The sequence below is a fragment of the Arvicola amphibius genome, chromosome 2 (genome assembly GCF_903992535.2).
Source record: "Arvicola amphibius chromosome 2, mArvAmp1.2, whole genome shotgun sequence".
NCBI lineage: Eukaryota > Metazoa > Chordata > Mammalia > Rodentia > Cricetidae > Arvicola > Arvicola amphibius.
The window spans coordinates 54,137,065-54,161,287 of NC_052048.2; the positions used below are offsets into that span (position 1 = coordinate 54,137,065).

The window sequence follows — 24,223 nt, forward strand, 5'->3', positions numbered from 1 at the left end:
GTGCTTGGTGTTGGTGGCCCGACACTTGGTGGGGTGCAGGGAGGCCAGTGAAATAATTAACCTATTTATAGCAGTCACATCGAATTGTGTTCAGTTTGGGAGAGGCTCCTGTTTGTCCTTTCACTCTGGATAGTTCCGCCTAAGTGTGCTGGCACTTGCTGGAGTTCAGATATCACTGTTATTCAATATGAGGATGGGAAGCACCATGTTCTTCAGAAGCCTTTCTCCCTTTTCTCATTGCTATTGATCATAGCCAAGTAGAAAGTGGTCCATTCAGGTTTCCCTTACACATGTGCATGTACACACATGTGTGCTCATGTGTGTACATACACAGCCTACCCTTCACATTTGATGTCTTTTCTTCAAATTACACACATGGTTAAGAGTGATGGAGGAGGGTCATCTGTCTATGTGTTACTGTCATTGGTTAATAAAGAAACTGCCTTGGCCCTTTAATAGGACAAAAAATTAGGTAGGCAGAGTAGACAGAACAAAATTGTGGGAGAAAGAAAGCAGAGTCAGACAGATGCCTCAGGCAGACGCCATAGCTCTCCTCTCCAAGATGGACACAGGCTAAGATCCTTCCCGGTAAGACACCACCTCGTGGTGATACACAGATTACTAAATGTGGGTTAAAACAAGATGTGAGAATTAGCCAATAAGAGGCTAAAACTAATGGGCCAGGCAGTGTTTAAATGAATACAGTTTCCGTGAAATTATTTCAGGTAAAGCTAGCTGGGTGGCGGGAAGCAGCCCGCAGCTCCCATCACTACATAAGCTAGCTTTTCTCTGGACTTTGTGTGGGAAGTGTGGCTAAGGTCAGTGAGAACACCAAAGAATAGGTCACTTGGAGTTTCATGATCTTCTAAGATGAAGTGTCCATCCAGCTAATTTGATTTTTTCCCCCCTTAGTCAGGGCAGGCAGAAAGCCCAATTTAATTTCCCAGGGCAGAGACTCTGAAGAGTGTTAGAAGTTTTCTTGTCCTTTTCTTACTGATGTTCTTCACTCCCATCCCGCTTTGCCCTCCTCTCAAGAGTCTTCGGCTTCATCTTTAAAGCTGAGAGCCCTTCACCTTAGGTGCAGGATGCAGGATAAACAGCAGGTTCGGCATAGTCTTCTGACAATTAGCAAATACATTATGAATTCAGGATTGAGGAATCAGGCTGTGCTCAGAACCCTGGCTGCATGGTGGAACCATTAGTGGGTGCTTATTAAAAATAGTTGGTTTTTGTTTGTTTGTGTTCTTTCAGAAGGTCTCTTGTATCTTATGCTGGCCTGGAACTTGCTATCTAGCCAAAGGTGACCTTGACCTTCTCATCTTCCTGCCTTTACTCCTGTGGTTATAGAAGTGTACTGCCACTTCCAGTTTAGACTCTGCTGGGGGATCAAGCCCAGGGCATTATACACTATAAACAAGCACGTTGACAACTGAGCTACATCCTGCACAGGTGTGTATGTATGTGACTGTTTGCCACATATGTCTGTGTGAGTGTCTGCCACAGGTGTGTAGAGACCCACCCAAGGAGGCCAGAGAGGTTGCCAGATCCCCTGAAACTGGAGTTGTAGGCAGTTGTGAGCCATCCAATGTGGGTACAGATTCCTAATGACTCCACCATCTCTCCAGCCTACCTGATATTTAAAACCTGTTGATGATAGTGAGGTTTGTTTGTTTTGTTTTTTAATCTGCTTAGTCCTGCCATGTTGATTATTAGCTGGTCTGAAGTCAGAGACCTGGGGATGAGTATTATTTTACACATATCTTAACTGATTCTAATGAAACTCCAATGAGACACACCTTTATCTGGTAGCATCCGGCTTCCATCTCTGTCCTTGAGTAAGTCTGGCTGGTACTCTGATATTAGATTATTTTTACACAAGGAGAAACAAGATGTTTGGTTTTTCTGATAGCCATGTGACACGTAATAGTTCCTTTTCACCTGGCCTTAATAAAAATACTCAACAGAAGCAGTGCAAGGGAGGAAGGACTTATTTGTGCTGAGTGTCTCCAGTGATACCAGTCCCTCGTGGTTGGAAAGGCATGGATTGGAGCAGGCTTGGTCCCTAGTGATGAATGTTTGCCGCATGGCATTTATAACATCATGGTGAATCTAGAAGCATAGCTCAGGGAAACAGGAGCAGGTATTACCTTCAGGATCTGTCCACCAGTGATGCACTTCTGCTAGCTGGGCCACAGCCACAGAGTTCCTACAGCTCTCAAAACTGCACCACTGGCTGGAATCCAAGTGTCTAGGCCATTCTCAAGAATCAGTCTGAAATCATGCAACTGAAAAAAGTGTCCCATTTTAAAGGCAGAAGATGAAAGGCTTCTGTCTGTCCCAGTGCATGTCTGGAGACAATGTGTGAAAAGGTCGAAAGTGTCGGGGACTTGCTCACATAATAGAGCTCTCACTAACGGGGTTTAGTGGCTCATCTGGCATTTTTGGTGCAGATTTTTAAATGTCAGTTAGGAGTCTGTCTGCGTATGAGTAATATGTGTGGCGAGGAAGCTGGTAGAACCCAGCTGCTACAGTCCTTGATTTCCCTTCGCTCTGAACGAGGGGCAGAAAGGATGGCATGCTGAACCACGGTGGCTTGAGTAAGCTAGCGCGACGCTGAGAAGTTGTGCATTACGGAATTCTTTTAAAATCCCTTTTGACCTCAATGTAGATGGTGCAGCTGACTCAAATTTCTTAGAGAACTGCTGACATTAAGGGCTTCGTTGGAATAGAAAGGGGAAACCAAAATAAGTATCAGGCGATTTTAAAACCAGAGATAACATAGTATATTCTTTTTAGGGCCAACTGGGGCAGGAGAGATGCTGGTTCAGTGGTTAAGAGTGTGTACTGGGGGTGGGGAGGCTGGAGAGATAGGCTCAGTGGTTAGGAGGAGCGTCCTGACTGCTCTTCCAGAGGACCTGGGTTCAGTTCTCAGTACTCACAGCTGTAACTCCCGTCCAGGGGATCCAACCCCCTCACACCAATGCGCATAAACTAAACTTAAGGGGAAAAGGGTATGTTGCTCTCAGAGAGAACCCAAGTTCAGCTCTCCGCACCTACGTCAGGCACTCACAACCACCTATAACTCCTGCTCCAGGAGAATCCAGTTCGTCTAGTGCAGTGATCCTCAACCTTCATAACACAATGATCCTTTAATACAGTTCCCTCATTTTGTGATGACCTCTAACCATGAAATTATTTCATTTCTACTTTGTAACTGTCATTTTGCTACTGTTATGAATCGTAAATATCTGATATGTGACCCTCCACAGGTTGAGAACTACCATTCTAGTCTCTGAGGGCACCTGTACATACATACCTACATACAATTAAAAATATCAAAACTCAAATCTTTTTTAGAAATCTAGGCCCATTTTTTGGACATTCCACAGGTACTACATACAGTGTGTTACACCACAGCGTCAGTTGGTGCTGATGGAGCCAGGTGATACATCCTCTGGGTTCTCCACCGCGCGCGCGTGCGTGCGTGCATGTGTGTGTGTATGTGTGTAAGGAGGAGAGAGGGAGGGAAGAAGAGAGGTAGATTCAGCTTGTAAGTGTTTTTAGAGGTTTGCCTATTCCAAGAACTGAAGTGAAGGAGCTGGAGATTCAGAAGAGCTGGTCTTACAGCTCATCAGAAAGTTGGCAAGCCCGTGTTTTAGCTCTAGTTCAAAGGGAAGAAGAAATGACTGCATTCAGGACTGTCAAGTAGAGGGAAGTCCCTGTTACCTGTGAGGGGGCAAGATTTTGACACCCCCGGGTCTTCACCAATTATACCAGGTCTGCCTACACTGATGAAGGTGGTCTGATTTATTCAGTCTGTTGGGTTTTTTAAGAAATCATCTTTGACCAAGAATCTAGCTTCTTCATAGCCTTGTTGAGTTGTCATATGAAATGGACCCTTACAGATGATTCTTTAAACCAGGTACCGTACAGATTTGGAGTTTTCATCCAAGTCTCCTGACCTTTTTCCAGGATTCTTTGATTTTATTGTTTAGTTTTCAGACATATATAAAATAGTAAAATGTTAAGAAAAAATAACTGTAAAAATTAGGCCTCATCAGTATTGGAAACTTTTGCTTGTCTAAAGATTCCACTAAGACCTGGGTATAGTTTAGTGGTAGAATGTTTGCCCAGCATGCACCAGACCCTGTAAATAATAAAGTGTAATTTTGAAAAACCCACATCACTAAGAAAGTAAGTAGGCAACCACAGATTGAGAGAATGTTTACAAAGTCCCCGTTTGTCTCTGACTTGAGTCACAGTATATGGGGAACTGTTTAATTAAGATAACCTAATAAAAACAGTCAAGCCACCTGAATAGAAACATCACAAATAGAAAGATACTTTCATTAGCACATAACAAGATGCTTAACATGGTTAGCCTTCTGGGGGAATGCAAATTAAAATAATGAATAAGCAATGTAACACTCACATAAAGAACGTGGGAATAAGCGGGGAAATTGAGACTAAATGATACATGCCCTGATGTTTGGGACTGGATTAAACCAGAGTAGGGATGTCCCATGATGCTTCCCGCTTTGCTCTTCTTCCACAAAGCTGACAGGACACTCTCTCCTTCCCTTGGCTTGCATACTTTTAGCCATATTATGTGGTCGTGGGAGTGTGGACGCAGCCTGATGCCGACCTCAGATTTAATTACTTTATGTTCTGGCCACATAGAAGGCTGGCTTGTTTAACGCCTTTTGTTTTATATCCAGGTGGCAGTCATGAAGCAAAAGAAAAAGAAAAAAAGAAAAAAAATCAAAAAAACAAAAACAGAATTCTGTAAGAGTTGAATGAGACCATAATTCATTTGGTAAAGTGCTTGCAAAGGACCCAAGTTCAGTCTATAGAACTGACAAGTTCTTTTATTTAATGGAAGCCATGCAGGGTGACATCACTTAGAATCCCAACACTGGCAAGGCAAAGACAGGCACTTATTGATTGTTTTGTTTGCTGGCTTGCTGGTCAGCCCTCTAGTCAGGAACAAATGGCTATTGAGAGCACTGTTATTCTACAGCCAGAGGGGAACCAGGCTGGCAGATGCGCCAGTGACTCCCAATACATCACGTCTTCTTGTTGAGTTGGCATATGGCCAGTGAAGTGTCCTAATTACCAAGTGGCTTTTATAGCCCATTGTTTGTAAGTCACTCTGGAATAGTAGCTGGAAGATGGCAGTGAGTCAGCTTGGAGATGGTGGCGTGTCATAATGGAAATTGTTGATAGAATTTGGAAGATTAGCAACCTCTGACGATTAACCAAGGAAGAACTATAGTCTGTCCAGAGAGATGCATCTTGGTGAGTTAAGAATTTTTCTTAATACGTTTATTACTGAACTTGGGTGCCACTGCCTTTGCACCAACTATCCACCTTCCATAATAGTTCCATTAAAAGAGCCAAATTAATAATGACAAGCAGAGGAAGAGATGTAGTCAGTGTGGCTCCAGGAGGAACAAAGAAAGCCAATGACCAGATCCCCACCTTACCTCAAGCCCATCTTGGAGGTTCTGAAACTCGGGGTTAAAAAGAAGCCAGAGGTGCCCATATCTCAGCAGGGGTGGCTTGGTCCCTGTGCATCCGCTGTCTCAGTTCCCAGCCTCCACTGTAATCCTATCCTTTGGGAGATAAATTCTTTCTTTAGCCCATTAGTTCCTCCTCTGGCTGCCCCAGGGCTTCAGCCATTTCTTCTCCCTGTATGAGATTCCTGGGGAAATTTTGCTTCTTGGGGACCCTTTCTTTTACTAATCTGATAGCCAAAGAAAGTAACATAAGTGCCTCTTTAGAGTATATTCATTCTCTCAGACAGGCATTACAGGATTGCAACATATAAAATTACTCCAAAACCATGCATATAGCCACATGCACATATGAAGTATTCTTTCCCTCAGTTCTGGTGATTCTATTGTTTCCTTTTGGTTTTGACTTTGAACTGTATTTAAAGCCAAGATTGTATGCAAAGAATAAACCTGTAAAGGTGCCTTCCTGAGTGGGAAACTGTTGGTCTTTCTCTATCCTGCCAGCCAACTCCCAAATAATGATGCAGAGACTTATTTTTTTTTTTGGGGGGTGGGGTTTCGAGACAGGGTTTCCCTGTAGTTTCTAGAGCCTGTCCTGGAACTAGCTCTTGTACAGGCTGGCCTCAAACTCAGAGATCCGCCTGCCTCTGCCTCCCGAGTGCTGGGATTAAAGGCGTGTGCCACCACTGCCCGGCTGGAGACTTATTATTAATTATGAAAGTTCAGCCTTAGATTAGGCCTGTCCCACTAGCTCTTATAAGTTAAATTAACCCATTTATTTTAATATACTTTCTGTCACGTGGCTCATTACCTCATCTCTTGGTACTGCTCATGCTGCTTCCTGCAAGTCTGGCTGTGACTCTGGCTTCTTCTTCCCAGAGTTCTCTCTCTGCCTGGAAGTCCAGCCTATACCTGCTGCCTAACTATTGACCATTCAGCTTTCTATTACTCCAATCACAGCAATTCATTGCCACACAGTATACAAATATCCCACAACAGAAAATTATCTCACCTCATTTTAAGACTTACCTAATGATGTATGCTTCACCGTTCCTGTCTCTCCTCATCTGGTTCAGTATAAAAGGCAGTGCTGTGCTGTACTATGATGCTGTTGCTCTGTGATTTACCAGCGTGGGTCAGAGTGCCTGGAACGCTGGCCCCAGCCATCTGTTGCATGAATGATAGCAGACTATGGTTTGCAACCCAGATTCTCTACCCACTCAGAGATTAAATTGAGGTGAGGCTGGGAGGGCAAGGGAACAACTGTCTTAATTATTTTGGATGTTCAATCCTAGCAACGCCAAGGGGATCTCAGTTGCATTTGCATAGAAACATTTGGAAGGTCCTTCTTGTCCCCAGAGTCCTAAAACCCTGCAAAATAGTGCTTTGCCAGTGGGTAGGAAGGGAGGGCTGTTTCCCTGAAAGGAACTTTGCTTATCCATCCTGGCTGAGTGTATGTGGAAGGTAGTGTCAGTCAGATGTCAGCTCCCTGTTTTGTTCAGGTTTTCTTTCATAGTAAGAACATTGAGGGCTGTTGACTTTACTTTTGTGATTAGTAAGAGAAGTTAGTATTTTTCATGTTGGGAGTGGTACAGATGTTTGCTAGCTTAATGGTAATTATAACAGCTATAGCAAAAATAATGTTATAGTGTAGAAGGAGCGGTGGGGCTGTGTCCCGCCACCCGGCTAGCTTTACCCAAAATAATTACACGGAAACTGTATTCATTTAAATACTGCCTGGCCCCTGGCCCGTTATCTGTAACTTCTTATTGGTTGATTCTCATATCTTGCTTTAACCCATATTTAGTAATTTATATAGCACCACGAGGGGTGGCTTACCAGGAGAGATCTTAACCTGCGTCCATCTAAGAGAGGAGAAGCATGGCGACTCACTATGGCGACTGCCTGAAGCGTTTCCCCTCTCTTTCCCACAATTCTGTTCTTTCTACTCCGCCTACCTAATTTTCTGTCTCTTAAAGGGCCAAGGCAGTTTCTTTATTAATAATGAAAGTAACACATAGACACTCCTCCATCATTATAGTCTATTTTTTTTTTATTCTGAAAAATTTCCAACCCATCTGGAAGGTGAATAAGTGTAACATGTACCTTCATTACTAAGCTCAACTTCCTTCACATCTGGTCATCACTGCTCTCTGTTTCCAGGTCTATAACTATTTGCATTTCACTGCATTTTATGACGATAGGGTGTAGATACCCTCGCACCTCACCACCTCCAGCTGATGACATTCTTCTGTGCAGTTTGGCACAGACGTTGTGTGTCTCAGTATATTCTTTCAGTAGCATCATAAGACTTTCCCAGACTCGTCATTCTCTCAGCTGAGTCTTTATTGCATTACTTGTATTAAATTCAGTGCCTACTCAAGCTTGCCCACTTCTTAGAGATGACCCTTGGTTAGAGAAAGAAGAACAAATTAGTGTCTTACAATGTGCTTGGTAGTGTGTGGAGTCTGATGATGCTAAGCCTGGCAGCAGATTGTTAGCACGCGTGCCATCTTTATAATCAGCTGATACTTTGGGAAAGCCAAAAGATCGCCGGGGATTTTAGCAACTTGTCTAAAGCCTGCTGCAGAATTTGGAGCCTAGATTAGAGCTAGTGTAATCTGGCTTGAGGTCTGCTGGGAAATCAGTGATCTTGGTGTTGCACAGAGGAACTCATGAACAAAAAATAAAAAGAGCAAAAGTAATTCAGCAAGACAATTTCCTTTTGTAAAACAGGTTCACCAGAGCCCAAATGAAGCTAATGAACACAGTAGCCAAAGGGACCGCTTCTCTTTTATCCCTGGTATTGGTAGTGACTGCATCTTATTTCATTGATTAGAACTTGACTTTGCAATCTGATGTGACCTGCTAATCAGAGCAAAGGGGGCATGGGGAAGTTCAGAAAATCTGGCCTCTTGTTGGTCTGATTACCTTGGTAGAAAAAAATACATTTTTCAGCATCATGTACACGCAGATTGCACGCTGCTGGCAGGCAAAGTCCTCTTGAGCATGGACATGTCTCATATCACTTGGCTTCCACAACACCAGCCATGCTTTTGGAAGATTTCCAAAAGCAGAAGCTGTTCAGGAAGCAAAACCTTTGTGAATGTGAGAACTTGATTAAATAGGCACCGGCTTCTTGGCCTTAGTTTCCTAATTCACCTCTTCTGCGATGCTCCGTTCCTGTTGTGAGCATCTCCTGACTAATAATGACACTTGGACAGTTCCTCCCTCTTTTCTAGATGGTTGATGAGGGCTTTCCGAGCTTTGGTTTGTGCTTCTTCATCATGACACCAGCAGTAGAAACAGCTTCTCTGGGTTGGAGGCATATTGCAAAGTCACCCTTATCAGTGTACACATGCGTGGTCCGTAAATGTTCATTATCCCCTCTCAAATCTAGCAGGTCCAGTTGGTGTCTTTTCAGGGTGTCACTGTCAGGCCAGTGAGACGGCTCCATGAATAGAGAGAGGCACTTGTCACCAATCCTAGCCACCGATGTTCAAGTACCGGGTTCCACCAATAGAAGGAGAGAACTGACTTGCATGAGTTGTCCTCTGACCTCTACAAGTCCACTGTGGCACGTATCCCTGGCCCCGTGAGTGAGTATAACGAAGAAACAAGAGGAGGTGGAGGACAGGAGACGACGATGAGGAAAAGCAGCAGTAGGCACTACTGTCACTCCAGTGCCTTGGCATGCGGCGTAAATGGGGGTCCACATGCATCTCAGGTGCTGCTGGGGCGTCTGAGCCTGGGTGCCCAGCTGCTTTGTGGGCTGCCCGTAAATTTGCATCGGCTATAATGCTTAGACAAGAGGGATCACTATCTTTCCGCTTTCTCTCTGGAAGTCTCTTTTCCCCACCCCTTTCCCCCAGTGAACAGATGTTATTCTGCTTCTTAGCTTAGCTGGAATAAATATAGGGAACAGAAAGGCTGTAAGTAATGCAGACACGGAGACGATAGAGTTTAAACCTGAGCTTGCTTTTCCTTCCATGCCTAATTCAAGTTTCTTCTCATTGTGGGATGAAATTTGTTATAAAAAAGATTCACTGGGAAAAAAGAATAGAAAAGGTGGCCAGGAAATAATAATAAAGTCAGTTTCCTAAAGTACTGACAAAATGTTTTTTGTGCCCATCCACATTGGGTGTTTAATATGAGCAGTGTTTTCTTGTGCTTCATCAGCGTACGGAATTCTCCTCTGCCACCTTTCTCATGTGTGCATTTCTCCTCTTCCTTTTCCTTCCTCCCTCCCTTCCTCATTTTTCTCCCTTCTTTCTCATTCTTTTTTTTTTTCTTTTTTTTTAGGTTTTTGAGAAACATGCCTGAGCAAACAGGAGTCTCCTTGCCACCAAGGCATGGATTCCATGCCTTCCATGTGTCTAAAAAGGTCCCTGTCAAATTGCTCACCCACCTAGCGGTGCAGAGCTGACACCTAAACAGGAGCTTGCTCCCCAGAAAACAGATCTGCATCAAAGGAATGAAAGACAGGAAGACTGAGTTCATTCTGGAACATAGATTTAGGTCCCGCAGTTCAGCGTCTCCACACTGAAACAGCGTCATAGAGTTTTTATGTTGACAGAACAAGTAGAGCTATAAATCAAGGCTTTATTCACCCTTTCTTTTTCTTTTTCTCTTCTCTTCTCTTCTCTTCTCTTCTCTTCTCTTCTCTTCTCTTCTCTTCTCTTCTCTTCTCTTCTCTTCTCTTCTCTTCTCTTCTCTTCTCTTCTCTTTTCTTTCAGAGACAGAACTTCTCTGTGTAGCCTTGGCTGTCATGGAACTCTCTAAGTAGGCCAGATCTGCCTGCCTCTGCCTCCCAAGTGCTGTGATAAAGGCATACACTACCAAGCCCATTTTAAAATGCTAAATCAAGCATTTTAAAATTCCCTTGGTGGAAACGTCAGGGTTCCGGGAAGATGTCAGAATCTCAGCTACGAGCCTCAGGTGGTACCTGACAGCATTCTTAGCCTTTCCATTGGTGGAGAATAAGGATTTGTTAACTGAATACGTTCCAGGGGGTTTTATCTCTTTATCAGGATATTAGGTCTGGCAAATAGGTGGGGAAGGAGTGGCGCTTTAGGGGCTAATGGTACAGCAAGAAAACATGTAATTCAAGCATAAAATTTCATTGAGATGTAATCACCAGTCGTTTGAGAAGCCATTTCTTTTCAGAATTCTCATTCATAAGGTGCAGCTCTGAGTTCATGCCTATTAGCCTTTCTCCCCTCCTCCCTCCTCTTCCCCTCCCCTTCTTCTTCCAGGCTTTTTTGTTAGGATCACACTACATAGCCCACACTGTCGTCCTCCCTCAACCTTCTGCTTTACCGGATTACCGGTGTTCCTCATATTGTCTGACTCTCTTCTGTGTTTGTAAATACTGACTTGGTGGGAAGCATTCTTATTTGCATATGGTCCCTGTTGACTTTCACAGCACCAAGGCAGAATGGAATAGTTGCATGGCCTTGTGTGTGCCTTCAAGACTGGGAAAAGGTACTTAAATTTCATCCTGTATAGAAAAATGTAGCCAAACCTGATTTAGGCCATTGCTTTAATGCTATCTGGGGTAAAGAAGTTTACAGTAACTATATAAAGACTTGACATATTCAATCTTCCCAGTTTATGTATTTTTTACATATTAGGTTTTTCTTTCATTTTTTGGTTAAATACACATGATAATGACAGTCATTCATTATTTCTCAATAGGCCATTCTCTAAATTAATTTTCTGTGGAGAGCAGTTTGTCAAGATTAGGGGAAACTAATTAAAAGGGAAAACCCATTCTCATTTCAACATTCTTTGTCACATGAGTGATAGTGGATTTTTTTTTCTATACCCTAGAAATTGGTATGACCTTTGGGAATCAAGTGATTCCATTTACAGGGAATTTCAGCATTAATTTAAATTTAAGGCTTGCTTTACAGCATGAGGTAGGGCATCCAAATATCTGATACCTGATTAATCTCTATACCAGTTTTGAGCCATTGGAAGCTAAGAGTTGTGGTGTAGTGCCCATCTGTAATCTCAGCACATATGACTTAAAGGCAGGTGTAAGCAAGCAAGGGCACGGTGAAACTACCCAACTAGACTGCTCCAGGGGTAGGAAAAAAATGGTTATTTGGAATCAGATTCCCAAGGCAGTAGGGGCTGGGGGCAGAGAAACAACAGAATGGCAGATGACAGATTTTGTGTGACAGCAGGGTGGGGGTCTTTGAGCTGATACAGGCCATCCAGACTAAACTAGAAGTCTTCGCCCTAGGTAGTTGACCTTTGTAGGAAGATTAAGGGTGGTTCTGGTTAATAGAGAATGGCCTTTGGGCTTGATTATCCAGTAAGAATCCTTCTGTTTACCGACGTTCTTCTGTTTAGGATAATGTCAGCACTACCATGGGGTTGGGGGAAAGAGTTGCACCTAATAGCGAGAAGATCACAGTTTGAGGACAGCCTGGTTATATAACTTCAAAAAACTAATAAATAAAAGGTCAGGTGAGATGTGGGAAAGCCAATACAGCCTTTTGGAGAGAATTTGTTTCAAGCGCCTTAAACATTTTCATTCTTATTGTTCCAATATCACTACATCAAGGATCATGAAAAAGTAATAAATACAGATAGATTACTCTGTCTCTCTGTTTTGATATACAATCTCCCCAGCCCTAGTTCTGAACTTTTTCTTGAACAAAACTCTACATACTTCTGACTTATGTTCTTTCTTTCACTTAGAAAGCAAACCTTGAGTTTGGACGAAAGTAAAGATGCCGGGACATACTTGCCGTTTATTATTTATCCTTTTTACAATTTATTATTTCATTGGCTCAGTGCCCTTGACAATTAGGAAAAGATTTACTGACATGTCCTCTGAATAATTGTTAATTAATCTGAGATTAGATGCTCAAAGTACAGTATCCTTAATGGAATGTGAAGGTGGAAGCTTTGCTCCTCCAAATGTCAGGGAATGCAGAGTAAATGTTAACTGGCAGCGTAGTTAACCCTGCCCTTTGCACATTTACAGAAGAGAGGAGTTTCGGTCTGATGCCCATAAACCATAACTGAGAGCCTAAGATCAAGGACAATCTGGCAGAAAACCTCTGGTTTATCTTGATGGTGACTATAGATATGCACCTATGTCACATATAGGGAACAAACTAATGGGTCCCGTATGTTCTCTGAAATTCGTTTTGCTCCCTAATGGTGTATTTAGATATACAGACCTCTTTGCTACACATAGTTCAGATGTGTTCAGTGCCTCTTAAGTTTTTATTTTTCTGCGTGGGCATGTGGGCGGGGGAGCACAAGTGTCACGGCAAAGGTGTTAGGCAACAGCAGCAGCAATTGGTTCTCTCCTACCATGTGGGTTCTAGGGACTGAACTCTGCCGTGGCAGCAAACACCGTTGCTCACTGAGCCACCTCCCTGGCTCTGTCAATGTCTTATCAGTTCGATAGGAGTTTTCCAGTCAGGAATCACCTAGATTGTAGACAGCTGGGCAGCATTTTTCTTTCGGTATCATTCAAGAGTGCCTTACCGTTGGGGCTAGAGTTGAGCAAGCGTGATTATCACACCTACCAGTGATTTACCAGTTAGCATTCCTTCCTGATCCTCAGCCCCACTTTACCTAAGAACTCACTGTTCTAGCACACAAAGATTGTCACCCAAGTCTAGTAGCACTGGAAATATCCTTTAGTCCAACTCTCTTGTGTTATGGTTTGTCTCCTGCTGTTTCTAACCCTTTGAACAACATTCATACTTATGTGATATTTTTTTAACTTTTGAAAAGGAATGCTAATTCATGTTTGGGCTAGATTTTGTTTTTTTCCCCCTCACCTCAGAAACTGCCCACTTGACACTGTGGTGACCTGCAGCTTTTGTCTTTCATTAAGTGCTTCCACTCTGCCCTGCACTGTGCCAGCATGTCATCCCCTCTGCTGTTGACAGCAGCCATGTGATGTGGCCACTATTATATCATTGCTCTATTTTTACGAGTGAGAGAAGAGAGGCTCATGAGCCGGGAATAATGGAGCTGGGTCCATACCTGGGCCTCTGTTTGTTCACTGCCAGCATTTGCCCTGTTCTTTCTGGTTGGCTCCCTAATGAATCCAGGACCTAAGCATCTAGCGCAATGGGACCCACTCAGCAGCCACCCTGCCTAGCTGTGTTTCCTGGATGTATCTGTGCGTTCTGATGCGTAGCACCTGTGTTATATCACACAACCAGTCAGTTGGCACGCCCCTCAAGGAGTTCATTGTCTTCTCTGTTTCTTAAGAAGTCATTTGGAGGGCTAGAGTCAGCAGTTAAGAGCACTGGCCTTCAATACAGAGGACCCAGGTTCAGTTCCCAGCACCCACATGACAGCTCACATCTGTTTGTAACTCCAGTTCCAGGGGATCTGACACCCTTACACCAATGCACATAAAATAAAGTTAAATAAATTATTTTTAAAAACTATTTGGAGATAATTATTGTGGTTGTTGTGGACACATAGAATGTAGTATAGTGTTTCTCAATAGCCTTCATGATGTATGCTTATGTTAACTTGTACATAAGGAAACATCTCTGTACTCCGTAGATCCAGGTGCTCCGTACCTTCATGCTGTTCTGCTTAGTCTTTGTTTCCCTCTATTATGGGGGGACATGTTAAAAACTTTATGGATGAAGTTTTGTTCCCTTCTGTGTCTCTGTTCAATGTTAAATTCTTGAGAATTATCAGTATTGATTTGTATTTGTAGTGTCTCCTTTTTAAGTGCTGTGCAGCACTTAATTAAACATATCATTTCTTTCATTGCCTCTGGATAAATATTTGGATTGTTTATAATTTAGGGCTGATCAATTCACTTGTTTTCTTTTTGTGGACTTACTTTCGTGTTCTTCATTTTTAGTGAAATTGTTCATTCCTTTTTTCTGTGCAAATTTGTCTTAATGAAGTATTGTTAAATTGTGTTCTTATGAGGCTGAGCCTCCTTACACACCCACTAGCTGTATATAAAACCTTGTTTTATATCTTGCCAAAAGGTGAAATTTATTTTCACCTTTGAATTCTGTTCTTCTGCTAACTATGTAGTGGGATCTCCTTGTGATTTGAGTTTGTATGTTCTTATCACCTAGGTATGTGTCAGCATCGTGTGTGTGTGTGTGTGTGTGTGTGTGTGTGTTCTTTTCTGAACTTTTGAAACATCCTGTCTGTCTGTCTGTCTATTTGCCTAGGGAGCAGGTAAGGCAGTGCTTACTTCATTCATCACTAGGTGATTAACTATTGAATGGTGTTGAGTTTGATTATTAGTGTACATATTTTTCTCTTGACAGCTTGAACCTTGGTTGTGGTGCAGTTTCATGAGTTGGTGCCAGAATGAGCAGCAGACCAGTAGTTTCTTGCCATAGTAGGAAACAGCATCACGTTGCATCACTGTCCTGGTCCTGGATGACTCTTTTGAGCATAGAGAAGGCGCTTCAAGGACTTCTGTGGCTCACATGGTGACCAGTGGCTGTGTTGTTCCACTAAGACTGGAAATATCTAGGCCTGCTTTTCATTTTGTCTAAAACTGGAAGACACTCTGTGTTGTTGTTGTTGGGTTTTTTGTTTGTTTGTTTGGGTTTTTTTGTTTTTTTTTTTTTGGTTTTTTTTTTTTTTTTTTTTTTGGTTTTTTTTTTCGAGCCCTGTAGCATTAGAGGCTGTCCTGGAACTAGCTCTTGTAAACCAGGCTGGTCTCGAACTTACAGAGATTCACCTACCTCTGCCTCCCAAGTACTGGGATTAAAGGCGTTTGCCACCACTGCCCGGCAATTCACCTATAAAAAGTGTTGTTGTTTTGTTTTGTTTTTCCGAGTAAAGATTTCTCTGAAAGATTTTCAGCACTAATGAAAGATAATCAGAGGCTCAACCCTGGCAGGTCCCCTGGAGGGTGGATAGGAGAAAGACAGATGCGCCATGCAGAGAGAGCTTGGGTATAGAGTCTATTTAGTGTGTATTTGGAACGGTATAAGAGTAAAGGGTTATGGAGGGGAGGGGAGAAGGGGAGAGAGAGAAGGGGGACAGAGAAAGAGGAAAGAGGGTAGAGAGAAGGGGAGAAGGAAGAGAGGCAGTAGAGTGAGAGCATAGGAGGAGAGAAGGCTCAAGATTAACTTGCCTCTGTGGGGAAGGGGTTGCAGGAAGATTGGGGGTGGCAGAGCTTGTCTCTTAAAGAAACAAGATACCCAGATGACAGGGATGGTCTGCAAAATGATCTGTAGCTCTGACTGTCCTGGAACTCACTCTGTGTATTAAGAAACTGGCCTGAACTTAGACCAGCCTGCCTTTGTCTCAAGAGTTCTAGGATTAAAATCTACACTACCACTGCACACCTGGAAAGATAAGCTTATTCTTTTTGTTTAGCCATCTCTGTAGCATCTTTATCTATCTCTTTTACAATTCTTTCAAATTCTCTTTTCTATGACACTTTTTTTGCAACATTGAAAACTTTTGTTCTACTAAGTATATAAGATTTCAAGGAAATAAAGACACAGTTAACTGTGGCTCAAACAGCAATAAAAAAAAACAATGAGTACCTTGCATTTGAAAGGCAGTGGAGCGTGTGGAGATGTATATATCAGTAGTTATTTATCCAGAAAATGAAGAAGGTGGTCTCCTTTCTCTACTTAAGTCTTGTACTCTAGAGGACATGGCTGTTTTTTTTTTAAAGGTTCCTTTTAATAATATGTGTTCTTATTTTTTTTTATTTTGTAGTTATGTATTTTGTTGTTTTTATTTGATTCTGGGGATTGAACTAAGTCTCAATTTGGCTAAACTGTGCCTCAGTCCATTTCCTATTTAGAATTCTTTTTCACACAAAAGGAGTCATAAAGACAGACAAGTTACACCCATGATCTCAACTCATGCATGGGCAATAAAAGCTGGTTTCATGCTAATTGAGAGGAGAGTGGTCGAATGGTGTTTACCAGTGGCCTGGAAGATGCAAGGGGAAAGGTTTGCAGGAGATACCTTGTCCTATTTGGGTTGAAACAAGAAACTAGTTTGCCCCTACTGAGATACTGGGAAATAATTGTACAGTAGTCTACACTTTGAAAGCTAGAAGGATGGATTCTGAAAGTTTTCACTGTATACAAATGACAGCTCCCTTAACCATTGTGCAGTGTATGCTTGTGCTTAAACATCACATGGTATACTCCTTTGTACTTAAGATGTAAGGGTTTTTTATTTTTCTGCTTTTATATGCCAGTTAAATAAAGTTTAAAAATACAAACCGGGTTCAGACCTTGAAGGCTATTTTCCAAGCTCCCTCCCTGCGATTGGCATGTGGAGGTGTAGCTGACATATTCTTAGCAGTTACTATGCAGGTGGGCTGAGCTTTTCTGAATCAGTTTCTTTTTGTTGTTTGTACATTGTTTCTTTGCTTGCTTTTACTTTTATTTATTTGCTATAGTAAATTACACTGGAGTTCTGAGCCGGCTTGCAAGTGTAACCAGGGAAGAATGCTTTACTATTTGACAGCTCTTGCTAGATTGTCCTCTTGGAAGTTTCAGCTGGTCATTCTTCCTCTGAGAGTGTCTGCTAATGTCACTGGCACGCACTTAAATGCAAGGCCCAGAGGAAATCCTCTGTTACTCAGCTATCTGGTATTGCATGTGATAAGGCCCATACCTTAGTTGTTTCCATGCTGTTTTCTCTTTGTCGCCTTCCCCTGGCTGTATCCCCCGCAGAGGGAAACGGAAGCCCTTCCTCACTGTGGCTGAGGGTCTCGCTGGCTGCGTTTGCAGGATGCTGCTTCCTCACACACAGCTCTGACTGCTCACTGTTCAGAAAGCCCTCTCTTGTTGATATGCTTTGCCTGTTTTGTGTATTTCCTCCAGGAGGAAGGCTCACCAAGGACCTGCGGCACTTTCTCAACCAGCGGTTCCAGAAGGGGTCTCCGGATCATGAGCTCCAGCAGACCATAAGGGACAACCTCTACCGCCATGCCGTGCCTTGTAAGTAGCTGATTTTAGTGTCTCACTGCTGTGTGTGAGTGCGCGCGCTCACGTATATGGAAAGAGGAGAAGGAAGCTCAGCTGATGGTTCTGGCACACTTAGCACTGAGTCCACCTAATGATGGTTGACAGTGGGAAAGACAGCATGATATCATGGTGTGACTGTGTGACTGGATTTCCATTTGACTCTGCTACTTACTAGTTTTAAATGCTGGGCAAATTACCTTTCGTGAGCTCACTGTCCGATCTGTGTAAAGACTGTGTCGGTCATGCTAGCTCCATGGAACTGCTGTGAAGTGTAGAGGGGCTGAAGCGTGTAAACAGTTCGCAAAGCCTTGGCGGGGTGAAGCCTCCAGAAATGGAAGTGTCATTGTGTTTAATGGAGTGAGCCAGGCAGAGACCCTGAGACTGAGCAGGGTGGAGGCCCCTGTGTCTTTAACAGCCCTCGGTGGGAGAGTGCCACAGTCACTCTCCGGCCCTACAACCAGATTTGAAAACCCCCATGTCTGGATTGTAGGGAAAAAGAAGGATTTTCACAGATTAAAATTCTAAAAAAATGTTCAGTGCAACCAAATTTGAGCAAGCCAGATATAGACCATCAGGCCTCTGAAAGGGAAACCTGCAGGGTCAGGACAAGCAGGCCGTGGGTTGGTCCGCTGGGAGTGGATAATTGACAGCTGCCTTAGAGTGGGACATGAACGCACGGTGGCCGTGAACAGGCTGATCTTACCTCTCTGCCTCTTGGGAAGACATGGTATTTATTGGATTCCGTTCACACTTCAAGGAAAGAGTGATTCTGGTTTTAGTACTGGGACTTTTACTTTCTGCTTTCTGTCACTTGGTTCTTTGAAGTTTGAAAGAGTTTTTAGAGGCACCATTTTTGAGACACTGCCTCCTAGAGGAAGAATACTTTAATATTTACAGAGTCCTCCTCTTGCTGTGATCTGTTGTCTAGAAATGTTTTTCTTTAAATATACTTTGGAAGTAATGTGGTAGACTGCCCGTGTTGGCTGATGTCACCATAAAGTCACAAGTGTGACTGACCAAAGACTTTGAATAGATTTGAGAACCTTAGGAAGTAAGTTTCTAGAATAATCCGTTGCCCTCCATTTTGCTTGGTAGTAAATCAAGGCTCTGCGGGGAAGAGGAATACTGTAGGGACCTTGGGCAGCACTCTGTAGTCCCCTCTTTACTCACTGGCAGCCGCATCTGACCGAGAAGAGGTGACCTGTTAACGTGACTTAGTTGCCCTCACTATCTCAGCTTTTCCATTTTGAATTGAAAACTTTCAAGGATATTATTGGGATTAATGATTCCATATGTAATTAGATTCATTGCAATTCCTAATTCTAGTCTTGCAGATAGGGTCGGGATTTTCATCCCGTTTTTATTGATCTAGTAACCCAGTTTTGAGTGAGGATGTGACTCTGGGCAGCAGAACTGAGGCTGTATTATCCAGCTTGCTCCTCCTCTGTCACACTGGCCCATGTTACATACACCAAACTTCTGAAACAGGAGAGGAAACAGGGTCATGGGGGAGTTCATAGCAGAACCTCATCTTTTTGGCTCATGAACATCCTAGGGCCATTTTTGATCTGTCCTGTGACTGCCTGTAAGTTATGGTCGCAGGTTGAATGCAACTTTGCCAAATTCAGTAATTGCAGACTCATGATTGTTCTCCATGTGATTTTTTTCCCCTACATAGATTTCACTTTAAGAAATGGGGATGAAGCAAATTAGCACACCATTGCTTGATGCATCTGTGGTGTTACCATGGTTACATTTTTGACAAGCTTTCCCATTAATTCTACCCTCCCCATCCAATCTCTTGGACTTGACTATGAGCTACATGGCTTGATTTTAAGTGTGCCACTATTTAGAAAGTAGGTCCAAAAGACTCAGTTTTTTTTAAAAAACAATGGAAGAATAATGTTTGTCTTTTCTTAAAAAACCATTTGTTACTGATGTCCTATTTGTACGAAACTAGTAGTAGATCAGGAATTTGGAAAGTGAAATTCGTGTTTGGACTGAAAAAGAAGATACAATTCGCTGTACCGATCCAATTATAAAGTAGCAGAAAATGAGGTTTATTTTTTGTGCCTAGTGTGCTCTGTGTGTGTATGCATGTATGTGTGTATATGTATATATGTGCAAGCATGTATGTATGTTATGCACATGCATGTCCACCCACATGCACAAGTGTATAAGTCGAGTTCAGAGGCCCATTTTTTATGTCATTCCCCCAGGTGCTGAAACCTTGGGTCCCTCTGGGTCCCTCACTGGGACTTGGGACTTACCATTCAAGCTCGGCTGGCTACCCAGAGAGTTACAGGGATCCACATGTCTCCACCTACTTAGCACTAGGAATGCAAGCCTGTGTCACCACATCTGCCTTTCTAAACTGTGGGTACAGGCCCTCATGATTGTCTAGTAAACGCTTTGCCTACTGAGCTCCCTCCCTGCCTGTGATGTAGTTTTTAACTTGAGTTGAATATAGTGATGTAGGATTCGGTGGCTGGCTTGGAATAGTCTGTCCCTATGTGTGTTTATTTTGACTCTTTGGCCCACTGCCTGGCAAAGCAGAGGTCTTTCTTGACCAGTGCCTTGTGTGAGTGGCTTTGGGAGCTGTGGATGGGGAGAATCAGTCCTCCTTGTGTTGTAACAGGAACAAAAGTTCCTGAGATCTGTTGCATTCTGAAACCTCCATAGGCTGATACGCCCTGACCTCAGTGTGTGAGAGGGTGGCCTCATGAGCAGGTAAATGCTAGAAGGGGGTTGAATTTATGTTCCCCACATTGTAGAACATGTATTGGCCATTGGCAGTGAAGAGAGAAAGCTCCTCTAGTCCCGAGTCATCTTGACATCCTCAGCATGTGTATTGCGATGCTGTCACAGCTCAGAGCTCAGTCCTATGTGTGGCAATCGTCTGCTCTATCGATAAGCAGAGGAACAACTGAACTTCTGCACAGCTACACTTGGAAATACCATGCTGCTCACTGCTCACCCCCTCTGTGGCTATTATTTTAATTTTGAGCACTGTCATTGTATTATAATTCCCATACCACCCATGTCACCTGTGAATGCCTTCATGCAGTCCCATTTTTGTTGCAGCTGTTATCTCTTTTGTTTTTCTCTTCATTCAAGAACTTTGTTTCTACGGTAGAAGGAGAAGGTCATCATGGTAGAACTCAATTATATTTACCCCTGAAGATCACTCCCCCCTTCCTAGGGGAAAAGTAATTACAGAAAAGACAGCTAATTGCAAAAGGAGTAAGAGTCTGAGGGTTGCTCTGCTAGCTCTGTGGCCTCGTGCAGCCCACAGAACCCCTTTGATGCTCGTTAAATGGAAGGTAGTGGTCTTTACTCAACTAGAACTAGGTTCTTATTGGCATGACCAGCTTCCTGGCTGTGAGAACCATGTAATGTAGTCTCTCTCTCTCTCTCTCTCTCTCTCTCTCTCTCTCTCTCTCTCTCTCTCTCTCTCTCTCTCCCTCCCTCCCTCCCTCCCTCCCTCCCTTCCTCCGTCCTTCCCTCCCTCCCTCCCTCCCTCCCTTCCTCCTTTTCTCCTCCCTCCCTCCCTCCCTCCCTCCCTCCCTCCCTCTCTCAAACACACACACACACACACACACACACACACACACACACACATGCACACACGCGCAGCATCTCACCATGTTCTAAGTTTACCATTCTGTCTTCTGCCCTGTTTGTAGCTGTTCTGAAGCACATGCAGCCATTACCCAGCCCTGCCTGGTGCTTCAGCCACACAGATGTCTTCCTGTCTCCAGCATACAAACGCCTTCTTCTGTGGGTACACATTGCCTTCTCTGGCCGGCTCCTTACTTCATTTTAAGGTTCAGCCTGGATGCCTCTTCTCCCTTGAAGTTCTGCCTAATCTCCTTCACTGGGACAGGTGTCATCCTTAGGGCTCTCAAGGCCTACCTGAGCTATGGTTCCTACTGTGTGTCTGTCTGCCCTTTTAGATCTATCTTTGCCGAGTCAGGTGGCGTATCTCCCTTGGTGACCTCTGCATCTCTCACTGGTGACTGAATAGTGAGATAACTATTTGATGAGTGAATGAACAGAGCAGGTTGGTGTTTCTTTCTTGAGTCTGCATTCACAGCCCTTAAGAGTGACTTTTGCTTAGGCTTCCAGATTGAAAGGCTGCTCAGAAGGTTGCTCCCCTCAGAGACAGGCTGGTAAGGACTTCATTGGTGAGTTGGCAGGTAATCCAAGCCATCCTGAGCATGATGCTAAGGAGCGCTTTGCAGCAGTTCTTAATTACAGTCTCTATTGCTGCACCTCCCTCAATGATAGCCTTCCCGTTTTGTGACTTCTTGTCTTAGCTGATGTGACAGCCGCTGAGATGGTTGCTTTGAAGTGGCCGCATTCCGTGTGAGGATAAATACCTTACCTGATGGGGCTTGTCATTTGCCTTGCCGCTGCTGTCAGAGTGAGAGGCAAGATGCAGCTCTTGGCTCATTCAGCAATGTGGCCTCTCTGGAATGCTGAGTGCACCCCCTCCTGCCTCCCGCCTCTGGGGGCTCTGCTCTGAGGGGCTCATTTTTCCACACAGGCAAAGGAATGTCTCCTGAAGGAGGGAAGGAGCCTGTTTTGCAGCTTATTGTTTTGTTGATCAAGGCTCTCTGTGATAATGAGGCCATTGTAACCTGCCTAAGAGGTATTGGTTATTAACTTGGAGGAGTTTACAGAGAGACTGTGTTTGGTCTCCAAGACATTTTAATTTTGATGTGATAAATGGGTGACCTTGTTCTTTATTTATAGAGGTGCCATATTCAGATAGACAGTTGAGCATCTGCCAACATTAACCCCTTTTTCCCCCATCATGTAGAGAGCCATGATGCAGAGAGCCACTTTGGTGACTGTTTGAACCTATTAGTTTTCTCTTAGGCTGTTGTTTCCACCTTGGCTTGTTTGAAATCAGCCCATTATGCCATGGTCTTTAATAATGAGAGCTAATGATAGAGTATAACAAGAGCAACGAAGCTGATGCTGACCGTCTTCTGGAATGTGTGTCTGATGTTCAGGTTGTGTTTGATGTTAATGAAGTGGTTTTCATTGAATTTTGTAGAGAGGTCTGTAAGCATCTGAGGACTGTTGTGACTGTGACTCTATTAATCAAAGTGCTGCCTAAAATGATTTATATATATATATATATATATATATATATATATTTGCTCTTTGCAAGTCCTAGCCTGATTCATAACTTGATAGTCACTTATTTTGTGACTCTTTCTGTGTCTCAGGTGCTCTTTTGTGATTTGTACAGTTCACATAGATTGCCCTTCTATCCTGTCATCTGTGTGTGTTTTAACCCTTAGCCTGCCATATCATCTGGTTTATTTAACAAGTAGTGTGGTAATGCGCAGAAGAGCATCACCACAAAGGTGGGTCCGACCTCAAACCAGGTCTCACTCTGCTCCCCTGGATCCCTCACTGCCTTTGTGTCAGTGGTGCTTGACACGGAGATGCTGACTCTCTGGGAGTTAGCCTCCTCTTCCCAAGTCATCTGTCAGCATGTCCAACCTGTGACCAACAGACCGCGTGTGTCCTAGGAGAGCTGTCGGTGTCCCAGCCTGACACAAAATCAGAAACTTATATTCTGACATGTTTTTGATGTTGTTGCTGTCTTGTTTTGTTTCGGTAATGCTGTTGTACTCAAGTGTGCTATCTGTAGATAGCAATGCTGTGTCGCAGTGTGAGAATGTTGCACAGGACTGGGATCTTCTACCTGAAGGTCATCCGCCGAGGCCAGTCCTTCTCCCTACTGACATGAATTTCCAAAATTAGCATTGCTGCTCATTTTCAAGTTCTCTTTAGGCTGTAGCTACCTCAGGAAGACTCCGGACTAGGGAATGTAAAGAAATCAGTATCACTCACATCTGGAGGTACCAAAGGTCTGAATCCAGCAAGAGCCTTCTTGCTGTTTGGTCCCTTGACAGAGGCGTGAGTGAGAGGAGGCCACTCCCCTCTGTGTGAAGCCCCCTCTGAGGATGTGACGTAGTTTGTTACTATTGTAGTTCATGTATTCTTAGGGTATGTAACGAGAGAAGAGTGGACCGCTTCAGTCAGTGGTCTGTGCCGGTACCCAGTTTATTAATGATTGAACTCAAGCACAAACCCATTTCTAAAGACTGCCAAACCCCAGGCTCTGGCTTTGCTTCTTTGCCTCCCGTCTCCTTGAAGGTCAGTTTTTTTAAATGTATGTACCGAATCATAAAGTATCTCCTCTTAATAACATATGGCTTAGTCCTTGGCTCCGTCCAGGATCCTAATGTATCTATTTGGCAGCTGTGTTCATTTATTTAATTGCTTTATAATTTTAGCTGACATTTTCCATCAAGATCCGTTAGAATTATAAAGCAATTTTCCCAGTAATTTTTGAAGGTACATGAGAGTTCCCATAGTGGCCTCACCGCCTGTTATGTCAGAGAAGATTTTACTCTAGTTTAGTTTTTCAAAAAACATTTCAGTCCAGAGAATAAAACGCATTGTATTTTGCCCAGATTCTCCTTGTGTCAAGCATGTTCAGTAGAAACAAGTGCAAATAGGGCTGGGTGTGTGGCTCAGTGAGTTGAGTGCTCCCCCAGCATCCATGAGCTTCCCACTCCTACCCTTTGGGTTTGATCCCTAGCATTACGTAAAACTGGGCATGGTGATGCTGTTAGTCAGGGTGCCCTAGAGGATCAGAATCAATCGAATTAATATGCATTACAGCAGGAATGAATAGGTCGGTTTCCA

At 43.4% G+C, this 24,223-nt stretch overlaps 1 protein-coding gene across 13 annotated transcripts in view; it reads left to right on the forward strand.

The window, feature by feature from the left end:
- Magi1 (membrane associated guanylate kinase, WW and PDZ domain containing 1) overlaps nucleotides 1–24,223 on the forward strand; it is a 609,686-nt gene that overhangs the window by 352,053 nt on the left and 233,410 nt on the right. For all 13 annotated transcript variants that reach the window (XM_038317854.2, XM_038317858.2, XM_038317862.2 and 10 more), the window contains exon 2: nucleotides 17,345–17,461. In XM_038317854.2, coding sequence (XP_038173782.1) covers nucleotides 17,345–17,461 — 117 coding nt within the window. The remainder of the gene's footprint in view (nucleotides 1–17,344; nucleotides 17,462–24,223) is intronic.